Source organism: Trachypithecus francoisi, unplaced genomic scaffold (assembly GCF_009764315.1).
Source record: "Trachypithecus francoisi isolate TF-2019V2 unplaced genomic scaffold, Tfra_2.0 Lachesis_group7, whole genome shotgun sequence".
Classification (NCBI taxonomy): domain Eukaryota; kingdom Metazoa; phylum Chordata; class Mammalia; order Primates; family Cercopithecidae; genus Trachypithecus; species Trachypithecus francoisi.
In genome coordinates this window covers 5,731,397-5,754,230 of record NW_022681472.1, presented here as the reverse complement: position 1 = coordinate 5,754,230, position 22,834 = coordinate 5,731,397, and the positions used below count along the sequence as shown (strand labels likewise).

Here is a 22,834-nt window from a genome sequence, read left to right as displayed (position 1 = left end):
CCATTGGAGATAATTTTCTGCTGTGATAACAGTCATCTTTCCATGCAATCTATTTGTTAGTGAGTCACATCTTGCAAACAAGATGCACTTTAAAGAAAGAGCCCTATCCTGCGGCATGTGATAATTAACTTAGGGATGCATCTTTTTAAAAGTCTGGATCAAATTAAGTTCCATCAATACCAATTTTGTTCTTAAACACTGTTAATTAGTCTACATGTTCTTGGTGGAATCATTTTCTTTAGTGAGAATAGTTTTGCTATGTTTCCTATACAGTGTCTTGTTATTTTATATACAATTAGCCTAACACAACAGCTGTCTCTCATTCAAGAAGTTTCATTTCTTTCAGGGTTGTCCCTGTTGTTTCTTATTAACCTTTTGGAAATTTACAAGATACTCCTGTGCAGAGCTTATTCTATAATATTCAACATGAATACCGAGCATACAAATTATGATCACACATACTCTTGGGAATATTATAATAACCTGCTGATAGTTTAGATTCCAAGTTTGTTAATTTAGATTTTTTCACAAAGATAAGCACATTTAAGAAAATATTTACAGTTTTTCCTATTCTCATTTGAAATCCATTTATACTTGAACTACACACTATTACACCTTTTTATTATTTCTATTTATCTGGCTTATCAGAGATTTTAATCACCCTGAGAATTTAATCAACCAGAAAGAATTTACTTATTTCTGGCTATTCTCAAACTTGCAATCTCTCCTTTCTTGCTTCTAATTTTATTCTCCATATTGCCAATAAATATAATTGTTTAAAAAGCTATTGATGTAATTTTCTGGGTTAAAATATTCTAAAATCTTCCAGTTGTCAATAAACTAAACATCAAATTCCTTATCATAGCATAAATTATTTTCACAGATATACCTAATGTTCTCTTTCAGCTTTGGACTTTATCACAACAATCCCAGGCACAGTACATTCTTTTGTGTCCTTACATATCTTTAAGCTATGTGTTTACTGTACTGTAAATTTCTGTCCAATGTCATTATGAAGAGTTGCCAGCTATCTCTATTGTCCTCCTACAATTATTTGCAAAGTCTCATCCCATTACACTTTTCCATCTTTGCCTTCTCTTTAGCATAAGTAGATATCAGAAATTCTTAAAAAACAAGAGAGTTAGGGAATTGTAAATTAAAACAATAAGAAGTCACTATACACCTATTAGAGTGGCTAAAATTAAGAACTCTGACAACCAATTTATGGCAAGGGCAAAGAACAATAGCAACTTTCATTTATTGCTTGTGAGAATACAAAATGGCACAGCCACTTTGGTAGACAATTTGGCAGTTTCTCACAAAACTAAATATATTCCTACCCAATGATCTGATGATTGAATTCATTGATATTTATCCAAATGATTTAATAACTCTATCCACACAAAAGTGGACTCACGCATTTCCTTCCATGCAAAATATATATATATATTGTGGGCTGGTGCAGTGGCTGACTCCTGTAATCCCAACACTTTGAAAGGCTGAGGCGGTTGAATTGCGTGAGCCCAAAAGTTAGAGACCAGCCTTACCAGGTTAAAAATACATATATTATTGTGGAATTTTTCTTAAATGGAGTTGACATTTCAGGTGTACGTTTCCTTCCTTCTCTCCATACTTGCCTGTGTTAAATTCCTAGTCTAGTGGAAACTTTTGAGTTGTAAGACTTTTGTGACATTTCTGTTTTCCTGCCTATCACGGCAATTGGGTGCTTCTTGCACCTACAAACAGGGGTGGGAAATATCTGCAGAAAATCAACAAAAATGCTTGATCTGTGGTCCCTAGAGTGTGTGAGACTTAAGGAACAGTAGTATCTGATTCATGCCTAGAAAACTCTAAAGCTGGTTGGAGCTGCCAAAGAAGATTGGTGGGCTCCAGTAGACTCAGGGCCAAGATGGTTATGGAAGTGATCACAAAAAAGAGAGAGAGAATAATTCATATTAAATCCAACAATTTATAAAGAGTATAATATGTTATGACCAAGTGAATTGATACCAGCAATGCAATGATAGTTCAACATTTGAAAATGAATCAGTGTTACTCAGTATGAAAATCATGTAACCCTTTCAATGATGCTGGAAAAGCCTATGACAACATTTAGTATTTATTCATAATTTATTATGAACTTTTAAGTTCTTGGCAAACCAGGAAGAAATAGAAACTTGCTTAGTCTGATAAAGACATTTACTGAAAACCCATGCCAACAAAGTGTTTAATGGTGATAGATTGAATGCTTTTCCCTTGAAATCATTTACAAGGCAAGGATGTCTACTTTCAACAATTAGTGTTAAACAACAATTTAGTGTTAAATTGGAGGTTTCAACCTGTGTAATATGGTAGGAAGTCAAAATTAAAACGTACTTAATAAAAAGGAATAAATAAAACAGACTCTCTTGTAGATGGCATGGATGTCAACATAGAAAATCTTAATCTACAGAAAAGGCCCTAGAATTGATAAACAAATTACAGCGATATCAAATGTCATATTTTTTGGAAGTTGTAACTCAATTGGGTAAGTAATTTGACAAATACCATCTTTCTTCAAACTTTGGGAGCATTTAGGAGTTAGATGCCTATTCTTCGTAAATATTTGTCAACCAGAACAGATTATGTACCACATAGTCTGCACTTACATATATACAGTTCATATCTTAAACCTTCTAATTGAAGTTAAGTCTTTCAGGATCATGTTTTAAACATATGTAAAACTTACAAATCAAACCCAAAGAAATGAAAACCCAAATCTGTAAAAAGTATTTATTTTTATTTTTCAGTATGCTTCATTTAAAAAAGTATGGTTTCATTAGTAGTACATTAATTAACTGAAAGAACGAAGTGACAAATTTTTGTCACAGATATGAATTTACATTTTACAAACATCCACCAAAACAATTAAAAATGAAATAAATATATTTACATTTTATATTTCTGGTATTTTCATTACATTTTAATATATATAAAATATATAACATTTATAATATTTTATTTGCAAAAGCAAATTCAAATGTGCAAATAAGTGGCATTATGATTTTAAAGTATTCAGTAGTAAGAATAAACAATAAAGAACAATTTTAGAGGTATGAATAAAGCAATTTTTTAAGGAGAAATTATAAGCACAGCAGTATTAATAGTAGCAAAATGTGTCTTACTAATATCTGAACGTCTACACTTACCTTAAAAAGTTAAGCACAAGATCATCCTTGTACTTTTAAAGCTTCTCCTCACTGCTGATTTCTAGCAGTAATTCTAAATTATTGTTAGGATAATTAATTTTTCTCAGTAATAAATCAAGCTTTTCTTAAATCCAGCATTCAACATAGACAAAGTTCATGATCAAGCTTCAGCACTGTAAATGAGGGAAATGTTGATCTATAAACTAATGAATCCAAAGGAACATTTCTCTCCTTGCATGGCTAATACGGACCTGACATTTATTTTCAAGTAATTGCTTTCTTTTTCTTGCTGAAGGACAGCTTTATGAGAGAAGATTTCAAAATTATAAGTTGGTACACGTCTGAAATATGGGCAAGAAATAATTACCTGATTATCCTCCCATTTTAAAAAAGCTGGATAAGTGTGTTGGGGTATACATTACACATACACTACCTATTAAATTATTTTTTAAATAAATACTTGTTGCAATATAACAAATTATAAATGCCCTTTCTGTAATATGCTTCAGCTTAGATGAATTGTTATTCTTTATCAGGCAAAATACATTGTTAAAGTAGTTAGCAGTTTTCAAATGACTTTAAACTTCATTCTCTGACCTAAATAACAATATTCCCCATTAAGCTTGTTTTATGTACACTGTAATGAAGCCTTTAATGATAACACACACAGACACTCACACATACACACACAGACACACACCCAATCATACATGCTCACACACACCAAGGCACTGGAGGGGTTAACACATTAGCGTTTTGCTGTTATAATGTGCTCAATGTACAAACTAGGATTTTATGAATAAATCTCATACATTTAAACCTAAATTATATGAGAGAGATAAATTTATAAGTGTTTTTGTTCATTTCTAAGCTTTCTCATTCAAATAGTCCAAGATATAACAAATGCCAATGACTAATCATCACATTGTAAAGAAAACATTAAACACTAATTGTTAAACTGATGAAAATGAGAATAGTATTTTGTTACTTTTTGACTGTTGTACTAATCATGTTAAATAAAAATCACGGCTTATGTTTTTTTATCAATAGTATCAAAAATAATCATAATGGTATTGTCATAAGTTTTTAATCAAACTGCATTTTACAACTTAATTTAAAATATATTAAATGTATGTACACAAAACATATTCTTTTAATATAATTGTCAGCATTTTATTATATTTATATATATACACACATATATGCATATATATATATATGCATATGTAGGTGTGTGTGTATTCTCCGAGGAGATATATATTTATACATATCTAATTGTGCACCTTTTCCTTCATAACAGACATGAGCATAGGCTAAATTTTCATAATATCAAAAAAAGATAGCTAATAGTTAATAGATTTTTTAAATTTTGAAATGGAATATTTACAAAATTTCACAATTTTTAAATCATTCTATTACAGGTAGGTAAACTATTGAAACTTTTTTCTTTTGCTTATGGATAATTAGCCCATGTCATATTGCCTCAGACCAGATTGTGGACACATTCATGTAACCCCAATATGGGAAACACTGAGATTCAGCTCTGATTGGAAGCAGAAGTTCTACAATGAACAACCTGCCACAGCTGAAAATTCTAAGTTGGATGTATTCCACTGCTTTTTCTCCATAAGTTCAGAAGTGGCCTACTACTGAAGCTTGCTTTTGGTGGGTTCCAATTTTACAATGACTGCTGTGTTTGATCAATACAGTGTGCAATCATTCTAAAGTTCTATACTAATTACAAATGTGTACTTAGTTTTATGGTCAAAATACATTACATTGCAACTGTTTATTGTAATTTGTCACAGTTCTTTGGGCAAGGTATGTTAGATTCAGTTTAACATTTTCCCAGGGACAATTATAAACCCTCACTTTTTCTTTTCAATCTGAGGTATTTACAAATTAATCTGATGCAAAATAAATTAATGAATCATAATGAGTATAAAAACTTGATATTAATTTTTAAAATTAATAAATCTGTCCTTTATATAAATCATTTTGTTTCCTTCTTGAGTGATTTTTAAAAACATATTTGAAAAACAGAAAATTGAATCAATTTATTAGATACTTGGTTATATCCACAAGGACACATGTAATACTTGGTTTACCTGGGAGCATGTGTACCAATAAAAAAATGTTTTGTTTTGTTTTGCTTTTTTTACATACACAGTTGACTTTTAAAAATATCTCAAAAAAGCTGTACTAAAGGACAGAGAATGTTTTCCATGTTATACAAGTAGTTGTATAATACCTGGAATCTCAGTAAATTGCACACCTCTAAGGCTTTCAAATTTCCCAGCCTTTCACATTTACATTCTTAGGACAAAATATCTAAAATAACCTGCATAGTTGACATTACTTAATCACTTTCCATGGAAAGGGAGGATAAAGATTTTTAACTTTTATCTTTAACTATAACCTTTGTTTCTAATAAAATAGTACTAAAATGGAAAAATGTTCATTTAATTAGCATATATAATAGATTTGGGACTGCTTTCGAGGGACATTTTAGTTCATGATTAGCTAGTAGACTTCAGATTACAAAGAATTGCTTCTCACACCATATTTGTTTATATTATTTTCTCTACTAAAGTTTTTGGGTTCACTGAAAATTTATGAAACTTTAATTTGATAATAAATCTTCTTAGGTAAAATATAAATCTATTTAAAACCAAAGAAGAAATGAGAGGTTCATGAAATTTTCCATCACTCATAATTAAATTAATACATTATTGGCATACTTGATTGACTTTGGCAGCTAATAAGACATTTCAATAACAGTGATCAAAAGGAGAATAGTCCATTCCACATTGTATCTATCATGGGTCAAAGTAATTATCTTTCTGAAGTTCTTTGGAATATTTACAATAAGATAAAAACAATTGGACTGCCAGTGTCAAATCATGGGATGAGAACATGAGGGCAAATATACATCAGCAAATTAAAGTGCATCCTTCTTTGATGCGATTTTTTTGCATGCTCCTTGTTGATTGATGGATTTTAACTCTTTTATGTCCCTCATAATACAATGATAGGGCTTTGTTTATGACTCTGCCCAACATGTACTAGTCATACAAAATAATCTAAAATACAGAAGTAATCTTTTAATAAGTATTTTTATTTATAGGTAGCTTACTATTTTTATATTATTTACATATTTCTTCAAATAATTCATTTTTGTCTCCAGTTTTGGTGAAAGCAATATACTTACTGGTACAAAGCAACTGAACTGTTTTGTTCATATAGTATGTTTCACAGATGTCATCCAGAATGGAAGCGTTTTTGAGGTTCCACATGACCTTCTTTTTTCTGCCAAAATTTCAATTTGCCTCCACTGCTGACTTGGTGATATTATGGATTCTCTAGGGTCTAAATGATGAGTAAATGTATTCTGCTTATATAGTCATGGTGCATGTCAATGCAGAGCTCAGTACGTCAAGTTGTATACTTTGCTTTGCTTGTGGTAGCAGAGCTGGCAGCAGCAGAAACAGTAGCTTGATTGCCTAAAAATAGAGGGTCCAAACAAGCTACCTTGGCAGCAAAGAAGGAATGAATGCAGTGAAGAACAGCAAATAAATTAGAAAATTCCAACTCCTGAAAGGGAAAGAGAAACAAGTCAGATAACATAAAAATTAATGTCTTTAAAAATTTATAATAGCTAGATTTATTTTTAATTTCAATACACTTATCTAGAATCTGTGATATCTATAATATGGAAACTAATTTCAAATGTAGACATTTTTGGTCAACATGTAAATATCATAAGTATTGAAAATTTATTTCAATACATGGTGGTGGATAAGAGGTAGGGAGGACTAATCACTCTTATCATCTGTGAATGTTGTTTTAGCACTGATGAATATATTTTGCCAAAATTTTACTCCTGATAATGTATAATTAAAGATAAACTTGGAAGTACTTTTAGAAGTGTTTTTATCTCTTCATACACACATCAGATGATAAATATGAGTTAGAGCAATTTAAAACTATTCTTGATTATTGTCTAGAATGAGGTAATATTTGCCATAAGAAACTGAATAAAAAATTCTAGAAGTAAGGGGATATGAACTCTTATAACCCAGGATCCAACTGATTCACTTTCAAAAAATAATTCATGTACTAATTTTAATTGTGGCTGGCTGTTTAATGGTGTATGAGGCATATTTACTAAAAATAAATAAATAAACTAGAGCTCACTATTTCATTATGGATTTTTAGAAATAGGTTTCCCATTAAAATACCAAAGGAAATTTGTAACCCATTTACCAGTGGCAACCAAACTATATATGTGAAAACAGAAAAAAAGTTATTTCAAAACATAATTATGTCAAAATAGCTATAAAATCATAAAGCAACGCACAGAATACATTTAGTAAGATGATGTTGCTAGTATTTTTATTAAAGACCATCAATAATCACATAAACATGTTTTAATTCCAAGATGATTGAAAGATTAATATGTTTATGTTCCTAATGAAATCAATACAATTAACTTATCACAAGAAGGATAACTAGAGGGTAATAAAGCATATGAAATTTCTGACAAACTCATTGCTATTTTATTATATGTTTCACTACATATATGTAATAAAGAATATAGAATTATAATTGATATGTACATGACTGACTGTGTTTACAACTTATATGTGGCGGTAGAAAATATTACAAAATATTCAATACATTATTACACATTATAACATCTGTCATGTACCAGGCAGCTATTTAAATAAAATAATTCATCTGAGGAGCATTTTCTCAGGTTAGGCAATAGCAGTACAATGAACCATAACATGTATTCAGGAGTCTCTATAACATAGAAGAAATAGCTATGATTTCTCAGTAGCTCCCTTCAAAACTTCAATATTTGATAGTTTCCTTTTTGAAGCAGCAACTTGTTCTAGAGAATAGAAGAGGTTATTCATTTATTCTAATTCCCTTAGATGTTTCCACCAAAAACGTTTTTAGTAACTCCATCATAATGATCTTAGAAGCTTTATTTATAATAATCCACTTCATTGGCACTAGTCATATGTTATTTGTAAATAAGCAAGTTCCCTTTGCTTTAGCTCATCCTGGAAATCCGCCATTCACCCCACCATGCTTGATGTAGCCAGATTATTTCCTAAACAAATTTTGAATACTTTCTCTATTATCCCAAATTAAATCCACTTGATGTGAAAGGTTTGGAAATTTTGGGAAAATGTAAAGTGCTCTTGCGTGTTGTTAAAAAATAAAACAACAACAACAAAAATAAACAATTCACTCTAGGTAAGGAGGAGAATATTGTTGAGTGTTACAAATGGGTAAAAATAGTATAGCAAATAACTTTTTCTCAAAGGTAATTCTACCACCTCTTTATTAAAATAGAGGTTATATTTTGGTTACCCCAAATAAACAACCCTTAAATATCTAAGTACCCAGGCATCTTTAGAAAAATAAAAATTTTCAATTATTACCACTTTGTCAATTATTTGTCAATAATTTAATATAGATTGACACTTTAACCTTTTTATACCCATTTTGAAGGAGTGATAGACAGGAAATAATAGCAGGTGATTAGAAGAGAAAGCAGGAGACCAAGTTGGATCCAAGTTTGGCTCTTCATTCCAATACCCACACATCTTTCCTCTGCCTCAGTGATCAGCCTTGGCAACCATTTCCACTCCTAGCGTGTCAACGATTCCTCTTATGTAAGCTCACACTGCTCATTTACTAATTTCTTCTGTGAGTACTAGACCTGTATTCTTACAGCCTATTAAACATCCACTGATGATGAGCATCTATCTATCTATCCACAGACAGCTTCCACCAAGTTACAGACTTACAAGTTTCCCTTGTAAAAAAAAAAGTCTTATGATTGTCATGATCCCTCAGATATTGCTAAATATAAACTGTCTTCAAAACTGTAAAGGGTCATCCATTCAATAAAATACCAAGTCCTTCCTATGGATCTACTCTTTTTTGTTGTTGTTAAAATATAGCAGTGAATAAAACAGACAAAAACAAACAAAGGAACAAAACAGTCCTGATGGGACTTACATTCCAGTGACAGGAGACAAAATGTGACTAGGGGCATAAATAAATTAAGGATAATATGCCAGAATATGACAGTTACAATCAAGAAATAAAGTGGAGGAGACAGCAAAGACTACTCTAGGGGCCGTGGGAAAGGAAAATTCATGTTGCCTTATATACGGAACTTGAAAGGGATGAAAGAGTGAGCCATTTCCATGTTTGTGGGGAAATATTCCAGACACAAGAATTATAATTTTAAAGGCCCAGAGGTAGGGATGTTCCAGGAGAGTCTGAAGAAAAGCAAGGGCTGTTTTGTCTGGAATGGAATGAATTAAGGAGTACTTAGCAGACAATGAGATCAAAGAAAACACTTAGTACGCTGCATGAGCCTTTATGAGTTTTACTATGAGCAACATGGGAAACCATGGGAAATTTTTGAGCAGAGGAGTGACAAGAATTGACATAACTCAGAAAATGATGATTCTCGTTAGACTATTGAGAATAAGCTTTATGATCATTGAATTGAAAGAAGCAGGAGAAGTTACAAAGTTTCTATATGGAAATGGGTTGAATTTGGAAGTAGTTTTCAATAACTGGAAAAAAAAAGTGTTGCTCTGCAAATGGAGGAATTATGGGAAAAGCAGGTTTGGAAGTAAAGATCAAGATTTTGGTTTTGGGAATGATATATCTGAACGCATATTAGATATATAGGTGACAGGTGGAGAACTGCATATATTAGTGTGGATTTAAGGGAAAAAAATAGAGTTTAGAATAGAAGTTCAGCTTCTGTCAGCACATAGATGGTAGGTAAAACACTGTGATCTGGATGAGGAGATCAAGGTGTGCAGGACAGGTAGAAAAAACGACTGAGTACTCATCACTGTGATTCCACAGTATAAAAATGTAAGAAAGATGGGGGAAGAACCAGCAAAGAAGGAATAGCTGTAGTTGTGAAGAAAGCGAGAGTAAAAACCAGGAGTCTTGTAAAATGACAGCTGGAAATCAAACAATCTAATTTAGCAACACAGAGGCCATTTTAATTCTTTACAAGAGTCTTTTTGTGGAGAAGTAGAAACAAAAGCTTCACAGGAATGACTTCATGAGAGCTTGCGTGTGAAGGTGTTAGAGTTACTACAGGCAAGTCTACCACAGGCAGCTTCTCTTTGAAGAAGAAATTCTTCTTTTCCTTTTAAAAGGGGGCATAGGAATATATCAGTAGGAAATCAAGAATGTTCTTCCAAGGTTTATGAAATTAGTACATACTTGTAGAATTGCTGGCACGAAATAGTTGAGCTCTCAAATCTGAGGACAATTGTAGAAACTGTATTCTTGAGAAGGGTGAGATCTGGTGCAAAAGTAGAGAGGCTGGACATGGATGGAAACCTGGACAATTGATCTGGAGCGGCAGGAGGTAAGGCACAGTATATGGGCACAACTCAAGGAAGGAGGGTAGATTTGGCGGTGTGTAGCTTTGATTCATTCTGTGTTTTAAGTGGGATACAAAGCAAAGTCATACGCTGACAGGATAAAGCGGAAAGTGTTGAGAATTTGGATAAACACTAATTCATAGGCATTATTTTAGGCACACAATCTGGAATTTATCTTCCTCATTCTGCTTGCTCCTTAAAAGCTTTTAACTCATTTATGCCTGAGACTGCAATTTTTTTGAATTTTTGCAATCAGACCTTGGTGATGACCTTGAGAAGCAGAATATAAATAACTCCCACATGCTTAGCATTTCAATAATGGAACGCTAGGTGTAAGTGGGTCAATAACCCTTTTTTTATTATTATTATACTTTAAGTTCTAGGGTGCATGTGCACAACGTGCAGGTTTGTTACATATGTATACATGTGCCTTGTTGGTGTGCTGCACCCATTAACTCGTCATTTACATTAGGTATATCTCCTAATGCTATCCCTCCCCACTACCCCTCCCCACAATAGGACCCGGTGTGTGGTGTTCCCCTTCCGGTGTCCAAGTGATCTCATTGTTCAATTCCTACCTATGAGTGAGAACGTGCGGTGTTTGGTTTTCGGTTCTTGCGATAGTTTGCTGAGAATGATGGTTTCCAGCTGCATCCATGTCCCTACAAAGGACACGAACTCATCCTTTTTTATGGCTGCATAGTATTCCATGGTGTATATGTGCCACATTTTCTTAATCCAGTCTGTCACTGATGGACATTTGGGTTGATTCCAAGTCTTTGCTATTGTGAATAGTGCCACAATAAACATACCTGTGCATGTGTCTTTATAGCAGCATGACTTATAATCCTTTGGGTATATCCCCAGTAATGGGATGGCTGGGTCAAATGGTATTTCTAGTTCTAGATCCTTGAGGAATCACCACACTGATTTCCACAATGGTTGAACTAGTTTACAGTCCCACCAAGAGTGTAAAAGTGTTCTTATTTCTCCACATCCTCTCCAGTACCTGTTGTTTCCTGATTTTTTAATGATTGCCATTCTAACTGGTGTGAGATGATATCTCATGGTGGTTTTGATTTGCATTTCTCTGATGGCAAGTGATGATGAGCATTCTTTCATGTGTCTGTTGGCTGTATGAATGTCTTCTTTTGAGAAGTGTCTGTTCATATCCATTGCCCACTTTTTGATGGGGTTGTTTGTTTTTTTCTTGTAAATTTGATTGAGTTCTGTATAGGTTCTGGATATTAGCCCTTTGTCACAGGAGCATAGTGCAAAAATTTTCTCCCATTCTCTGGATGGCCTATTCACTCTGATGGTAGTTTCTTTTGCTGTGCAGAAGTTCTTTAGTTTAATTAGATCCCATTTGTACATTTTGGCATTTGTTGCTGTTGCTTTTGGTGTTTTAGACATGAAGTCCTTGCCCATGCCTGTGTCCTGAATGGTATTACCTAGGTTTTCTTCTAGGGTTTTTATGGTTTTAGGTCTAACATTTAAGTCTCTAATCTATCTTGAATTACTTTTCGTATAAGGAGTAAGGAAAGGATCCAGTTTCAGGTTTCTCCATATGGCTAGCCAATTTGCCCAGCACCATTTATTAAATAGGGAATCCTTTCCCCATTTCTTGTTTCTCTCAGGTTTGTCAAAGATCAGATGGCTGTAGATGTGTGGTATTATTTCTGAGGGCTCTGTTCTGTTCCATTGGTCTATATCTCTGTTTTGGTACCAGTACCATGCTGTTTTGGTTACTGTAGACTTGTAATATAGTTTGAAGACAGGTAGCATGATGTCTCCAGCTTTGTTCCTTTGGCTTAGGATTGTATTGGCAATGCGGGCTCTTTTTTGGTTCCATATGAACTTTAAAGCAGTTTTTTCCAATTCTGTGAAGAAACTCATTGGTAGCTTGATGGGGATGGCATTGAATCTGTAAATTACCTTGGGCAATATGGTCATTTTCACAATATTGATTCTTCCTATCCATGAGCATGGTATGTTCTTCCATTTGTTTGTGTCCTCTTTTGTTTCACTGAACAGTGGTTTGTAGTTCTCCTTGAAGAGGTCCTTTACATCCCTTGTAAGTTGGATTCCTAGATATTTTATTCTCTCTGTAGCTATTGTGAATAGGAGTTCATTCATGATTTGGCTTTCTGTTTGTCTGTTACTGGTGTATAAGAATGCTTGTGATTTTTGCACTTTGATGTTGTATCCTGAGACTTTGCTGAAGTTGCTTCTCAGCTTAAGGAGATTTTGGGCTGAGACAATGGGGTTTTCTAAATATACAATCATGTCATCTGCAAACAGGGACAATTTGACTTCTTCTTTTCCTAAGTGAATACCCTTGATTTCTTTCTCTTGCCTGATTGCCCTAGCCAGAACTTCCAACACTATGTTGAATAGGAGTGGTGAGAGAGGGCATCCCTGTCTTGTGCCAGATTTCAAAGGGAATTTTTCCAGTTTTTGCCCATTCAGTATGATATTGGCTGTGGGTTTGTCATAAATAGCTTTTATTATTTTGAGATACATTCTATCAACACCGAATTGATTGAGAGTTTTTAGCATGAAGGGCTGTTGAATTTTTTTGAAGACATTTTCTGCATCTATTGAGATTATCATGTGGTTTTTGTCTTTGGTTCTGTTTATATGCTGGATTACATTTATTGATTTGCATATGTTGAACCAACCTTGCATCCCAGGGATGAAGCCCACTTGATCATGGTGGATAAGGTTTTTGATGTGCTGCTGGATTCGTTTTGCCAGTATTTTATTGAGTATTTTTGCATCGATGTCCATCAGGGATATTGGTCTAAAATTCTCCTTTTTTGTTGTATCTCTGTCAGGCTTTGGTATCAGGATGATGTTGGCCTCGTAAAATGAATTAGGGAGGATTCCCTCTTTTTCTATTGATTGGAATAGTTTCAGAAGGAATGTTATCAACTCCTCCTTGTACCTCTGGTAGAATTCGGTTGTGAATCCATCTGGTCTTGGACTTTGTTAGTTAGTAGGCTATTAATTATTGCCTCAATTTCACAGCCTGCTATTGGTCTCTTCAGGGATTCAACTTCTTCCTGGTTTAGTCTTGGAAGAGTGTAAGTGTCCAGGAAATTATCCATTTCTTCTAGGTTTTCTAGTTGATTTGCATAGAGGTGTTTATAGTATTCTCTGATGGTAGTTTGTATTTCTGTGGGGTTGGTGGTGATATCCCCTTTATCATTTTTTATTGCATCTATTTGATTCTTCTCTCTTTTCTTCTTTATTAGTCTTGCTATTGGTCTATCACTTTTGTTCATCTTTTCAAAAAACCAGCTCCCGGATTCATTGACTTTTTGGAGGGTTTTTTTTGTCTCTATCTCCTTCAGTTCTGCTCTGATCTTAGTTATTTCTTGCCTTCTGCTAGCTTTTGAATGTGTTTGCTCTTGCTTCTCTCGTTCTTTGAATTGTCACATTAGGGTGTCAATTTTAGATCTTTCCTGCTTTCTCTTGTGGGCATTTAGTGCTATAAATTTCCCTCTACACTGTTTTAAATGTGTCCCAGATATTCTAGTATGTTGTATCTTTGTTCTCATTGGTTTCAAAGAACATCTTTATTTCTGCCTTCATTTCGTTATGTACCCATTAGTCATTCAGGAGGAGGTTGTTCAGTTTCCATGTAGTTGAGCAGTTTTGATTGATTTTCTTAGTCCTGAGTTCTAGTTTAATTTCACTGTTGTCTGAGAGGCAATTTGTTATAATTTCTGTTCTTTTACATTTGCTGAGGAGTGCTTTACTTCCAAATATGTGGTCAATTTTGGAATAAGTGCGATGTGGTGCTGACAAGAACGTATATTTTGTTGATTTGAGGTGCAGAGTTCTGTAGATGTCTATTAGGTCCACTTGGTGCAGAGTTGAGTTCAATTCCTGGATATCCTTGTTAACTTTCTGCCTCATTGATCTGTCTAATGTTGACAGTGAGGTGCTGAAGTCTCCCATTATTATTGTATGGGAGTCTAAGTCTCTTTGTAAGTCTCTAAGGACTTGCTTTATGAATCTGGGTGCTCTTGTATTGGGTGCATATATATTTAGGATAGTTAGCTCTTCCTCTTGAATTGATCCCTTTACCATTATGTAATGCCTTCTTTGTCTCTTCTGATCTTTGATGGCTGAAAGTCTGTTTTATCAGAGACTAGGATTGCAAGCCCTCCTTTTTTTGTTCTCCATTTGCTTGATAGATCTTCTTCCATCCCTTTATTTTGAGCCTATGTGTGTCTCTGCATGTGAGGTGGGTCTCCCGAATACATCAAACTGATGGGTCTTGACTCTTTATCCAATTTGTCAGTCTGTGTCTTTTAATTGTACCACTTAGTCCATTTACATTGAAGTTTAGTATTGCTATGTGTGAACTTGATCCTGTCATTATGATATTAGCTGTTTATTTTGCTCACTAGTTGATGCAGTTTCTTCCTAGCATCGATGGACTTTACATTTTGACATGTTTTTGCAATGACTGGTATCTGTTGTTCCTTTCCATGTCTAGTGCTTCCTTCAGGATCTCTTGTAGGGCAGGCCTGGTGGTGACAAAATCTCTCAGCATTTGCTTGTCTGTAAAGGATTTTATTTCTCCTTCACTTACGAAATTTAGTTTGGTTGGATATGAAATTCTGGGTTGAAAATTCTTTTCTTTAAGAATGTTGAATATTGGTCCCCACTCTCTTGTGACTTGTAGAGTTTCTGCCAAGAGATCTGCTGTTAGTCTCATGGGCTTCCCTTTGTGTGTAACCTGACCTTTCTCTCTGGTTGCCCTTAACATTTTTTCCTTCATTTCAACTTTGGTGAATCTGACAATTATGTGTCATGGAGTTGTTCTTCTCTAGGAGTATCTTTGTGGTGTTCTCTGTATTTCCTGAATTTGAATGTTGGCCTGCCTTACTAGGTTGGGGAAATTCTCCTGGATGATATCCTGCAGAGTGGTTTCCAACTTGGTTCCATTTTCCCCGTCACTTTCAGGCACACCAATCAGACGTAGATTTGGTCTTTTCACATAATCCCATACTTCTTCGAGGCTTTGTTCATTTCTTTTAACTCTTTTTTCTCCACACTTCTCTTCTCACTTCATTTCATTCATTTGATCTTCAATCGCTGATACTCTTTCTTCCAGTTGATCAAGTTGGTTACTGAAGTTTTTGCATTTGTCACATATTTCTCGTGTTATGGTTTTCATCTCTATCAGTTCTTTTAACCTCTTCTTGTGTTGAGTATTCTAGTTATCCATTTATCCATTCTTTTTTCAAGGTTTTTAGTTTCTTTGCGCTGGTTACGTAGTTCATTCTTTAGCTCTGAGAAGTTTGATCAACTGGGGCCTTCTTCTCTCAACTCATCAAAGTCATTCTCGATCCAGCTTTGTTCCATTGCTGGCAATGAGCTGCTTTCCTTTGGAGGGGGAGATGCGCTCTAATTTTTTGAATTTCCAGCTTTTCTGCACTGCTTTTTCCCCATCTTTGTAGTTTTATCTGCCTTTGGTCTTTGATGATGGTGACGTACTGATGGCGTTTTGGTGTGGGTGTCCTTTCTGCTTGTTAGTTTTCCTTCTAACAGTCAGGACCCTCAGCTGTAGGTCTGCTGGAGTTTGCTTGAGGTCCACTCCAGACCCTGTTTGCTGGGGTATCAGCAGCGGAGGCTGCAGAAGATAGAATATTGCTGCACAGCAAGTGTTGCTGTCTGATTCATGCTCTGGAAGCTTCGTCTCAGGGTATACCCTGCCATGTGAGGTGTGAGTTGTCGGTCTGCACCTAGTGGGGGATGTCTCCCAGTTAGGCTACTCAGGGGTCAGGGCCCCACTTGAGCAGGCAGTCTGTCCATTCTCAGATCTCAACCTCTATGCTGGAAGATCCACTGCTCTCTTCAAAGCTATCAGACAGGGGCATTTACCTGTGCTGAGGTTTCTACTGCTTTTTGTTTAGCTATGCCCTGTCCCCAGAGGAGTATACAGAGGCAGGTCAGCCTCCTTGAGCTGCAATGGGCTCCACCCAATCGAGCTTCCTGGTGGCTTTGTTTACTCACTTAAGCCTCAGCAATGGTGGGCGCCCCTCTCCCAGCCTCACTGCTGCCTTGCAGTTAGATCTCAGACTGCTGTGCTAGCAATGAGGGAGGCTCCAAGGGCGTGGGACCCTCCAGGCCAGGTGTGGGATATAATCTCCTGATGTGCCGTTTGCTAAGACCCTTGGTAAAGTGCAGTATTAGGGTGGGAGTTACCTGATTTTCCAGGTGTTGTGTGTCTCAGTTTCCCTCGGCTTGGAAAAGGGATTCCCTTCCCTTTTGCACTTCCCAGGTGAGGTGATGCCTCACTCTGCTTCAGCTCTCACTGGTCGGGCTGCACCAGCTGACCAGCACCGATTGTCCAGCATTCCCCAGTGAGATGAACTGGGCACCTCAGTTGAAAATGCAGAAATCACCCATCTTGTATGTTACTCACACTGGGAGCTGGAGGCTGGAGCTGTTCCTATTCATCCATCTCGGGTGTGCACCCCCCATCGGTCAATAACTCTTGAGTCCTCTGAACACCACTGAGAGCTAACTAAGTCACCATCTACATTTGCATACATGTTTCCCACAGGAAAATGGTCATGCAACATTCAATAGATCATTAAACCATAACTGAAGTAAATCTTCTAGAATGTGAGGATAAAAAAATATTGAAACTGCTGGAGAAACTTCCATTTTGTAAATCACTTGCTTAATAGCATTATCATGTTTCCATTATGGCTCTTGATTTCAAGATAGGTTTCTTTTTCATTTCTACTGTGATTGTCATCCCTTCTTCAAGGCCAGATTTAACTCTAATATTCTTCATGCCCTTGCAGTCATTAGAGAAAAACAAATCTCTCCATCATTATTCATAGAAGGTTTATCTATTGCTAAAGCCATTATGGTCAGATTTATTTATGTCATTATTGTGTAAGTGAATATGTTCCCTGGTTTGACATCTCCTTTATGTGTCATTCACCTTTTTGCTGCAGCAACCTTAGGAAGATATAGTTCACATACTATGATACTCACCTGTTTAAACCATGCAATTCAGTGGATTTTATAATATTCACAGTTGTACAACTATCACCATCAAATTTTAGAGCATTTTTATTGCTCCAAAAGTATATCCTGTACTCAGTACAAGTCACTCCTCATTTCCTCTCTCTTCAGCTCCTGATAAGCATTAATTTTTTTTTTTTTTGTCTTTCTATTGGTTTGCTTTTTGTGGACATTTCATATAAATAATATCATTCATATAAGATATTTGCTATTGTCTGCATTCACTTAACACACTGTTTTCAAGGTGCACCCATGTTGTAGCATAGATAGTTCTTCTTTTCTCTTTATTGATGAATATTTCCTGATGTGGACATATCTCTTCCTTCCCATTCATCACCTGTTGAACATTTGGGTTGTTTCCACTTTTGATATTTTTGTGAATAATGCTGCTGCGAACATCTGTGTACAGTTTCTTTTTTGTGTATTTGGGAATATCCTGTATTTGCTCTTGAATATACCTAGAAGTGGAATTGCTGGGTTATATGACAACTTCAGCTTGCACTTTTTCAGAAAATATTGAACTTTTGTCTAAATGAATTACCACATTTTACATTCTCACTAGCAAAAGATGAGTGCTCCAATTTCTCTACATCCTCACTAATCATCATTATTGTCTAATTTCTTCTTTTTAAATAATTATAGCCATCCTATAGAATGGGAAGCTGTATTTTACTGTGGCTTTGATTTGCATTTTGATGACTAATGATTTGAGCATCATTTCTTGTGCTTATTGACAATTTAAATGTCTTCTCTGGAGAAATGTCAATTCGAATCCTTTGTCAATTTTTATTTGGGGTATCTATGTTTCTATTTCAAATTCTAAAAATCCTTTATATATTTGCGTACAGTCTCCTTAACAAATAAATGATTTGAAAATGTTTCTGCCAATCTGTAAGTTGTATTTCACCTTTTTTATAGTATTACTCAGCACAACTGCTTTAAATTTTGAAAAAGTCCAATTTGTCTATTTTTTCCCCTTTGACTCTCGTGCTTTTCCCCTTTGATTCTTGTGCTTTTGGTGTGAAATCTAAGCACAATTGTCAAACCCAAGGTGACAAAAATTTAATCCCATATTTTCTTCAAATAGGTTTACAGTTTTAGCTCTTAGATATATTTCCATGTTTCATTTTTAAGTATTTTTTTTTTTTTTGTGGTGTGAGGAAAGGACCCAACTTAACTTTTGGATTAGATGACCTTTTTGGATTAGGATTAGGCGCGCCTTTTTGGATTAGGCGACCTTATTGAAAAACCTGTTCCTTTCCACATTTTATCGTGTTGAAAAGCATGGCAGAAGACAGTTAACAATAAGTAAGGTTCATTTCTAGACTCTCAATTGTATTTCAGTGTTGTATATGTCCATTCTTATGACAATACCACAAAGCCATGGTGACCATAGCCTTGTAGTGTTCTGAAATATGGAACTGTGGGTCCTCTCCAACTTATTTGCCAAGATTATTTTGGCTATACTGGATTTCATATACATTCAGGATCAGCTTTTCCATTTCTGAATAAAAGGTAGTTGGCATTTTAATGGAGATTTCTTAAATCTGCATATTAATTTTGGAATATTTTCATATTAAAAATATCAAGTCTTCTAATTTATGCACATGGGATGTAGCTCCCCTTATTTAAATCTTCTTGAAATTCTTTCCATGTTTAGTAGTTTTCAGTACACAATATTTGCACCTTTTTTGTTAAACATATTCCTTAGAATTTTTTTGATGCTATTATAAATGATTTTTTTTTTCTTAATTTTACCTACTCTAATCCACTGCTAACATATAGAAATACACTTGATTTTTGTGCATTGGGATTATATGCTGCAACCTTACAGAAGTCATTTACTAGTTAGCACTAATAGTTTTCTTGGTGAATTCATGAACATTTTCTATATTTAAGTTTGTATCATCTAGCCTGACTAGAAATTCCAACTCAAGGTTGATGAAAGTGGGGAGAGAATACATCATTTTTTTCTTCCTGATTGTAGGGGGAACACATATATTCTTTCTATACTTAGTTGTCCTCAGTATACTTGTTATGAAATGGTATTTTTTCTTATTTTTGAATCTATTACAATGATTATGTATTTTTGTCCTTTATTCAATTAATATGGTATATTGCATTATTGATTTTAAGATATATATATATATATATATACACACACCATACATTCCAGAATATATATCAAATGATCATGCTGTATAATAATTTTTGATTGTTGTTGGATTTGGTTTGCAAGAATTCTGTTAAAGATTGCTTCATCTACCCCATTAGAGATATTGGTCTATGGCTTTCTTCTCATCTGATAGTTTTGGTTTTGCTATGAAGCTAATTTGAACCTCAAATTAGTAGGGGAGTGTTTCCTCTTTTTCTATATTTTGAAAATATTGTGAAAGATTGGTAATCATTGTTTTTTCATTGTTTAGTGGAGTTCATCAGACAAACTTCTTTGGGGCTTTTTCTTGTGGCAGAGGTGTTTTAAAAATACCATTTCAGTATCTTTCCTTCTTTTAGGTATATTCCAGTTATTTATTTCTCTTTGGGTCAGTTTCATTGGTTGGTGTTATTCTGAGTTTACACACTTCAATTAATTATGTAAATGTTTAGCAATTATTTATAGTTATGTTTTTCTTTTTAATATCTAACATATACCTTCTTTTATTTCTGATTTTAAAAAATTTGTATCTTCTCTCTCACTGGTTATCTAGTTAAAGTTTTGTCATTCTTGCTAATCTTTTAAAAATCTAAATTTGAGTTTTTCTAATTTCCTTAATTGTTTATGCATTCTCTTTTTATTTATTTCTGGTCTAAATTTATATTCGTCCTCCTTCCTGCTTGCTTTGTGTTTACTTTGCTTTTTTCTCTAGTTTCTTATTGAGAAAGATTTGGTATTTAAGTTTTTTATTATTTAATGCAACATTTGAAGTTAACATTTTTCTCTAAACAAACTATAGCTGCATAGCATAAGTTTTAGTATGATGAGATTTCATTGTTATTTATCTCCCAATAAATTAAAATTTCACTGTGATTTTCCTTTTGACCCATTGGTTATTTAGGAATTTGTTTTTAGTATCCTTATGTTTGTATATGTTTCAATTTGTTTTTCTGTTATTCATTTCTAATTGTATTCCACTGTGTTCATAGAACATAATTTGTATTATTTTAACTGTTTTAAATGTAGTGAGGCTTGATTTATAACCTGACATATACATGGTCTTAGATAATGTTGCTTGTATTCTGATTAAAAATGTGTGTTCTTCTGTAATAGGATGGAGAGTCTAAACAGGTCAGCATGTCTGGTTGTTTACTGTGCTGACCAAGTCAACATCCTGCTACTCTTCTGCCTCATTGTTCTATCGATCAGTTAAAATGGGGTATTGAAGTCTACAACTAACTGTTGATACTTGCCATTTTCTCTTTGATTTCACCTCATTTGTTCCATAAATTTTGGAACTCTGTCGTTATCATCAAATATGCTTATAATTGTTATATCTTCTTGGAAATTTGATTCATTTTTCACTAAAAAATGCCCTTTTTAGTATCTTGAAACAGTTTTTGACTTAAAACCATTTGTGTCAAATTACTATAGCTACTCGAGTTCTTTTCTCATTATTGTATACAAGATACATGTTTCTGTATCCTTTTATTTGCAACCTACATGTGTGTTTAGCTGTAAAACTTGGATAATTCTACTTCTAGGAAGATGGAGTAGAGATATCTGTCCCTTTTACTCCTACTAAGTAGGACTGAATTCTTTGCATGTAAAACAAACATAAGGAAATTTTAAAGGTAAATATTAGTGAGATAACTCCACCCACCCTACTCAGGGTGGGATCAGTGAAAGGCTACTGGGGAACTGGACCTCCTACTCTTTTACAGTATTTGTGAAGAGCCCCAACTCCCAATGGAGGTAAAGTAGTAAACCTGAAATTCTACGACTACCTGGCAAGAGCAACATGGAGCTCTCCCTTACCTTGATAAAGCTGTATCAATGGAAATTAGATAAAACATAATGTTTAAGTAAGATTTGGAATCTCATAACTAAATAACAACAATGTTTAATTCCAATAGAAGATCACTCATCATACCAAGAACCAGTGAAAACTCAAAATGAATGGAAAAAAATTCAAAAGATGCCAACAGTGAGATGACATAGATTTTAGAATCAGTTGACAAATATTTTAAAGTAGTCACAAAATTGTTCCAATAAGTAATTATCACCATGCTTACAACAAATGAAAGCATACAAAGTCTCAGAAAAGAAACACAAATTCTAGGAAGAAATAAAAGACATAAAAAAGAATAAAATAAAAAGTTTAGAACTGATAAATATAATAACAGAAATAAAAAACTGAATAGATGGCTCAACAGCAGAAAGAAGAGAACAGAAGAATCAGTGAACTGGATAAAAGAATTGTGAAAATTAACCAGCTAGAATAAACGCTATAAGAAAGATTGAAAAAAGGAAAGACTATTCAATGAACTGTGAGACTAAAACAAATATATATATGTACTATTCATGTCTTCAGAGTCCAAAAAATGAGGAGAAAAATTAAGGAACTGCAAAATATTGAAAGAAATTATAGCAGAAAATTCATTGAAATTGGAGAAAGACTAAATTCTTTAGATTTAAGAGACTAAGTGAAACACAAAGAGAATAAACTCAAAGAAATCCTTGCCAACACACATCATAGTCAACTTCTGAAAACTAGATAGCAAAAAGTCTTGAGATCAGCAAGAGAGAAATAAAACCTTACCTATAGGAGAACACAAGTCAAATGACAGAGAATTTCTCATCAGAAATCATACAGTCAGAAGGAAGTGGCACAAGATTTTTCAACTGCTGAAAGAAAACAACTGTCAATCCTGAATCCTATATCCAGCAAAACAGTGTTTCAGAAATCAAGGGAAAATGAAGACATTCTCAGCTAAAGATAAACAAAGTAAACTTATAATAAGTCCTATCCTAAAAACATGGCTTAAAAAGGACAAAAAGAGAAAATAATTATAGAAGCTATCTTGGAACTTAGGAAGAAAGAAAGAATATGGTAAGAAAAGTGATCCATAAATATTTTATTTCTGTTTTTGAGTTTTCTAATTTATACTTGGGTATTGAAACAAAAATTGTAACATTGTCTGGTTTGG

At 34.1% G+C, this 22,834-nt stretch overlaps 1 protein-coding gene across 1 annotated transcript in view; it reads right to left on the bottom strand.

The window, feature by feature from the left end:
* Positions 1-5,349: 5,349 nt before the first annotated feature.
* Positions 5,350-22,834, bottom strand: part of SNTG1 (syntrophin gamma 1) — a gene marked incomplete at its 5' end in the record, with an annotated part of 382,785 nt that continues 365,300 nt past the window's right edge. Inside the window, one exon of the mRNA XM_033202518.1 lies at positions 5,350-6,782. Within this exon, the coding sequence (XP_033058409.1) occupies positions 6,624-6,782 (159 nt within the window). The remainder of the gene's footprint in view (positions 6,783-22,834) is intronic.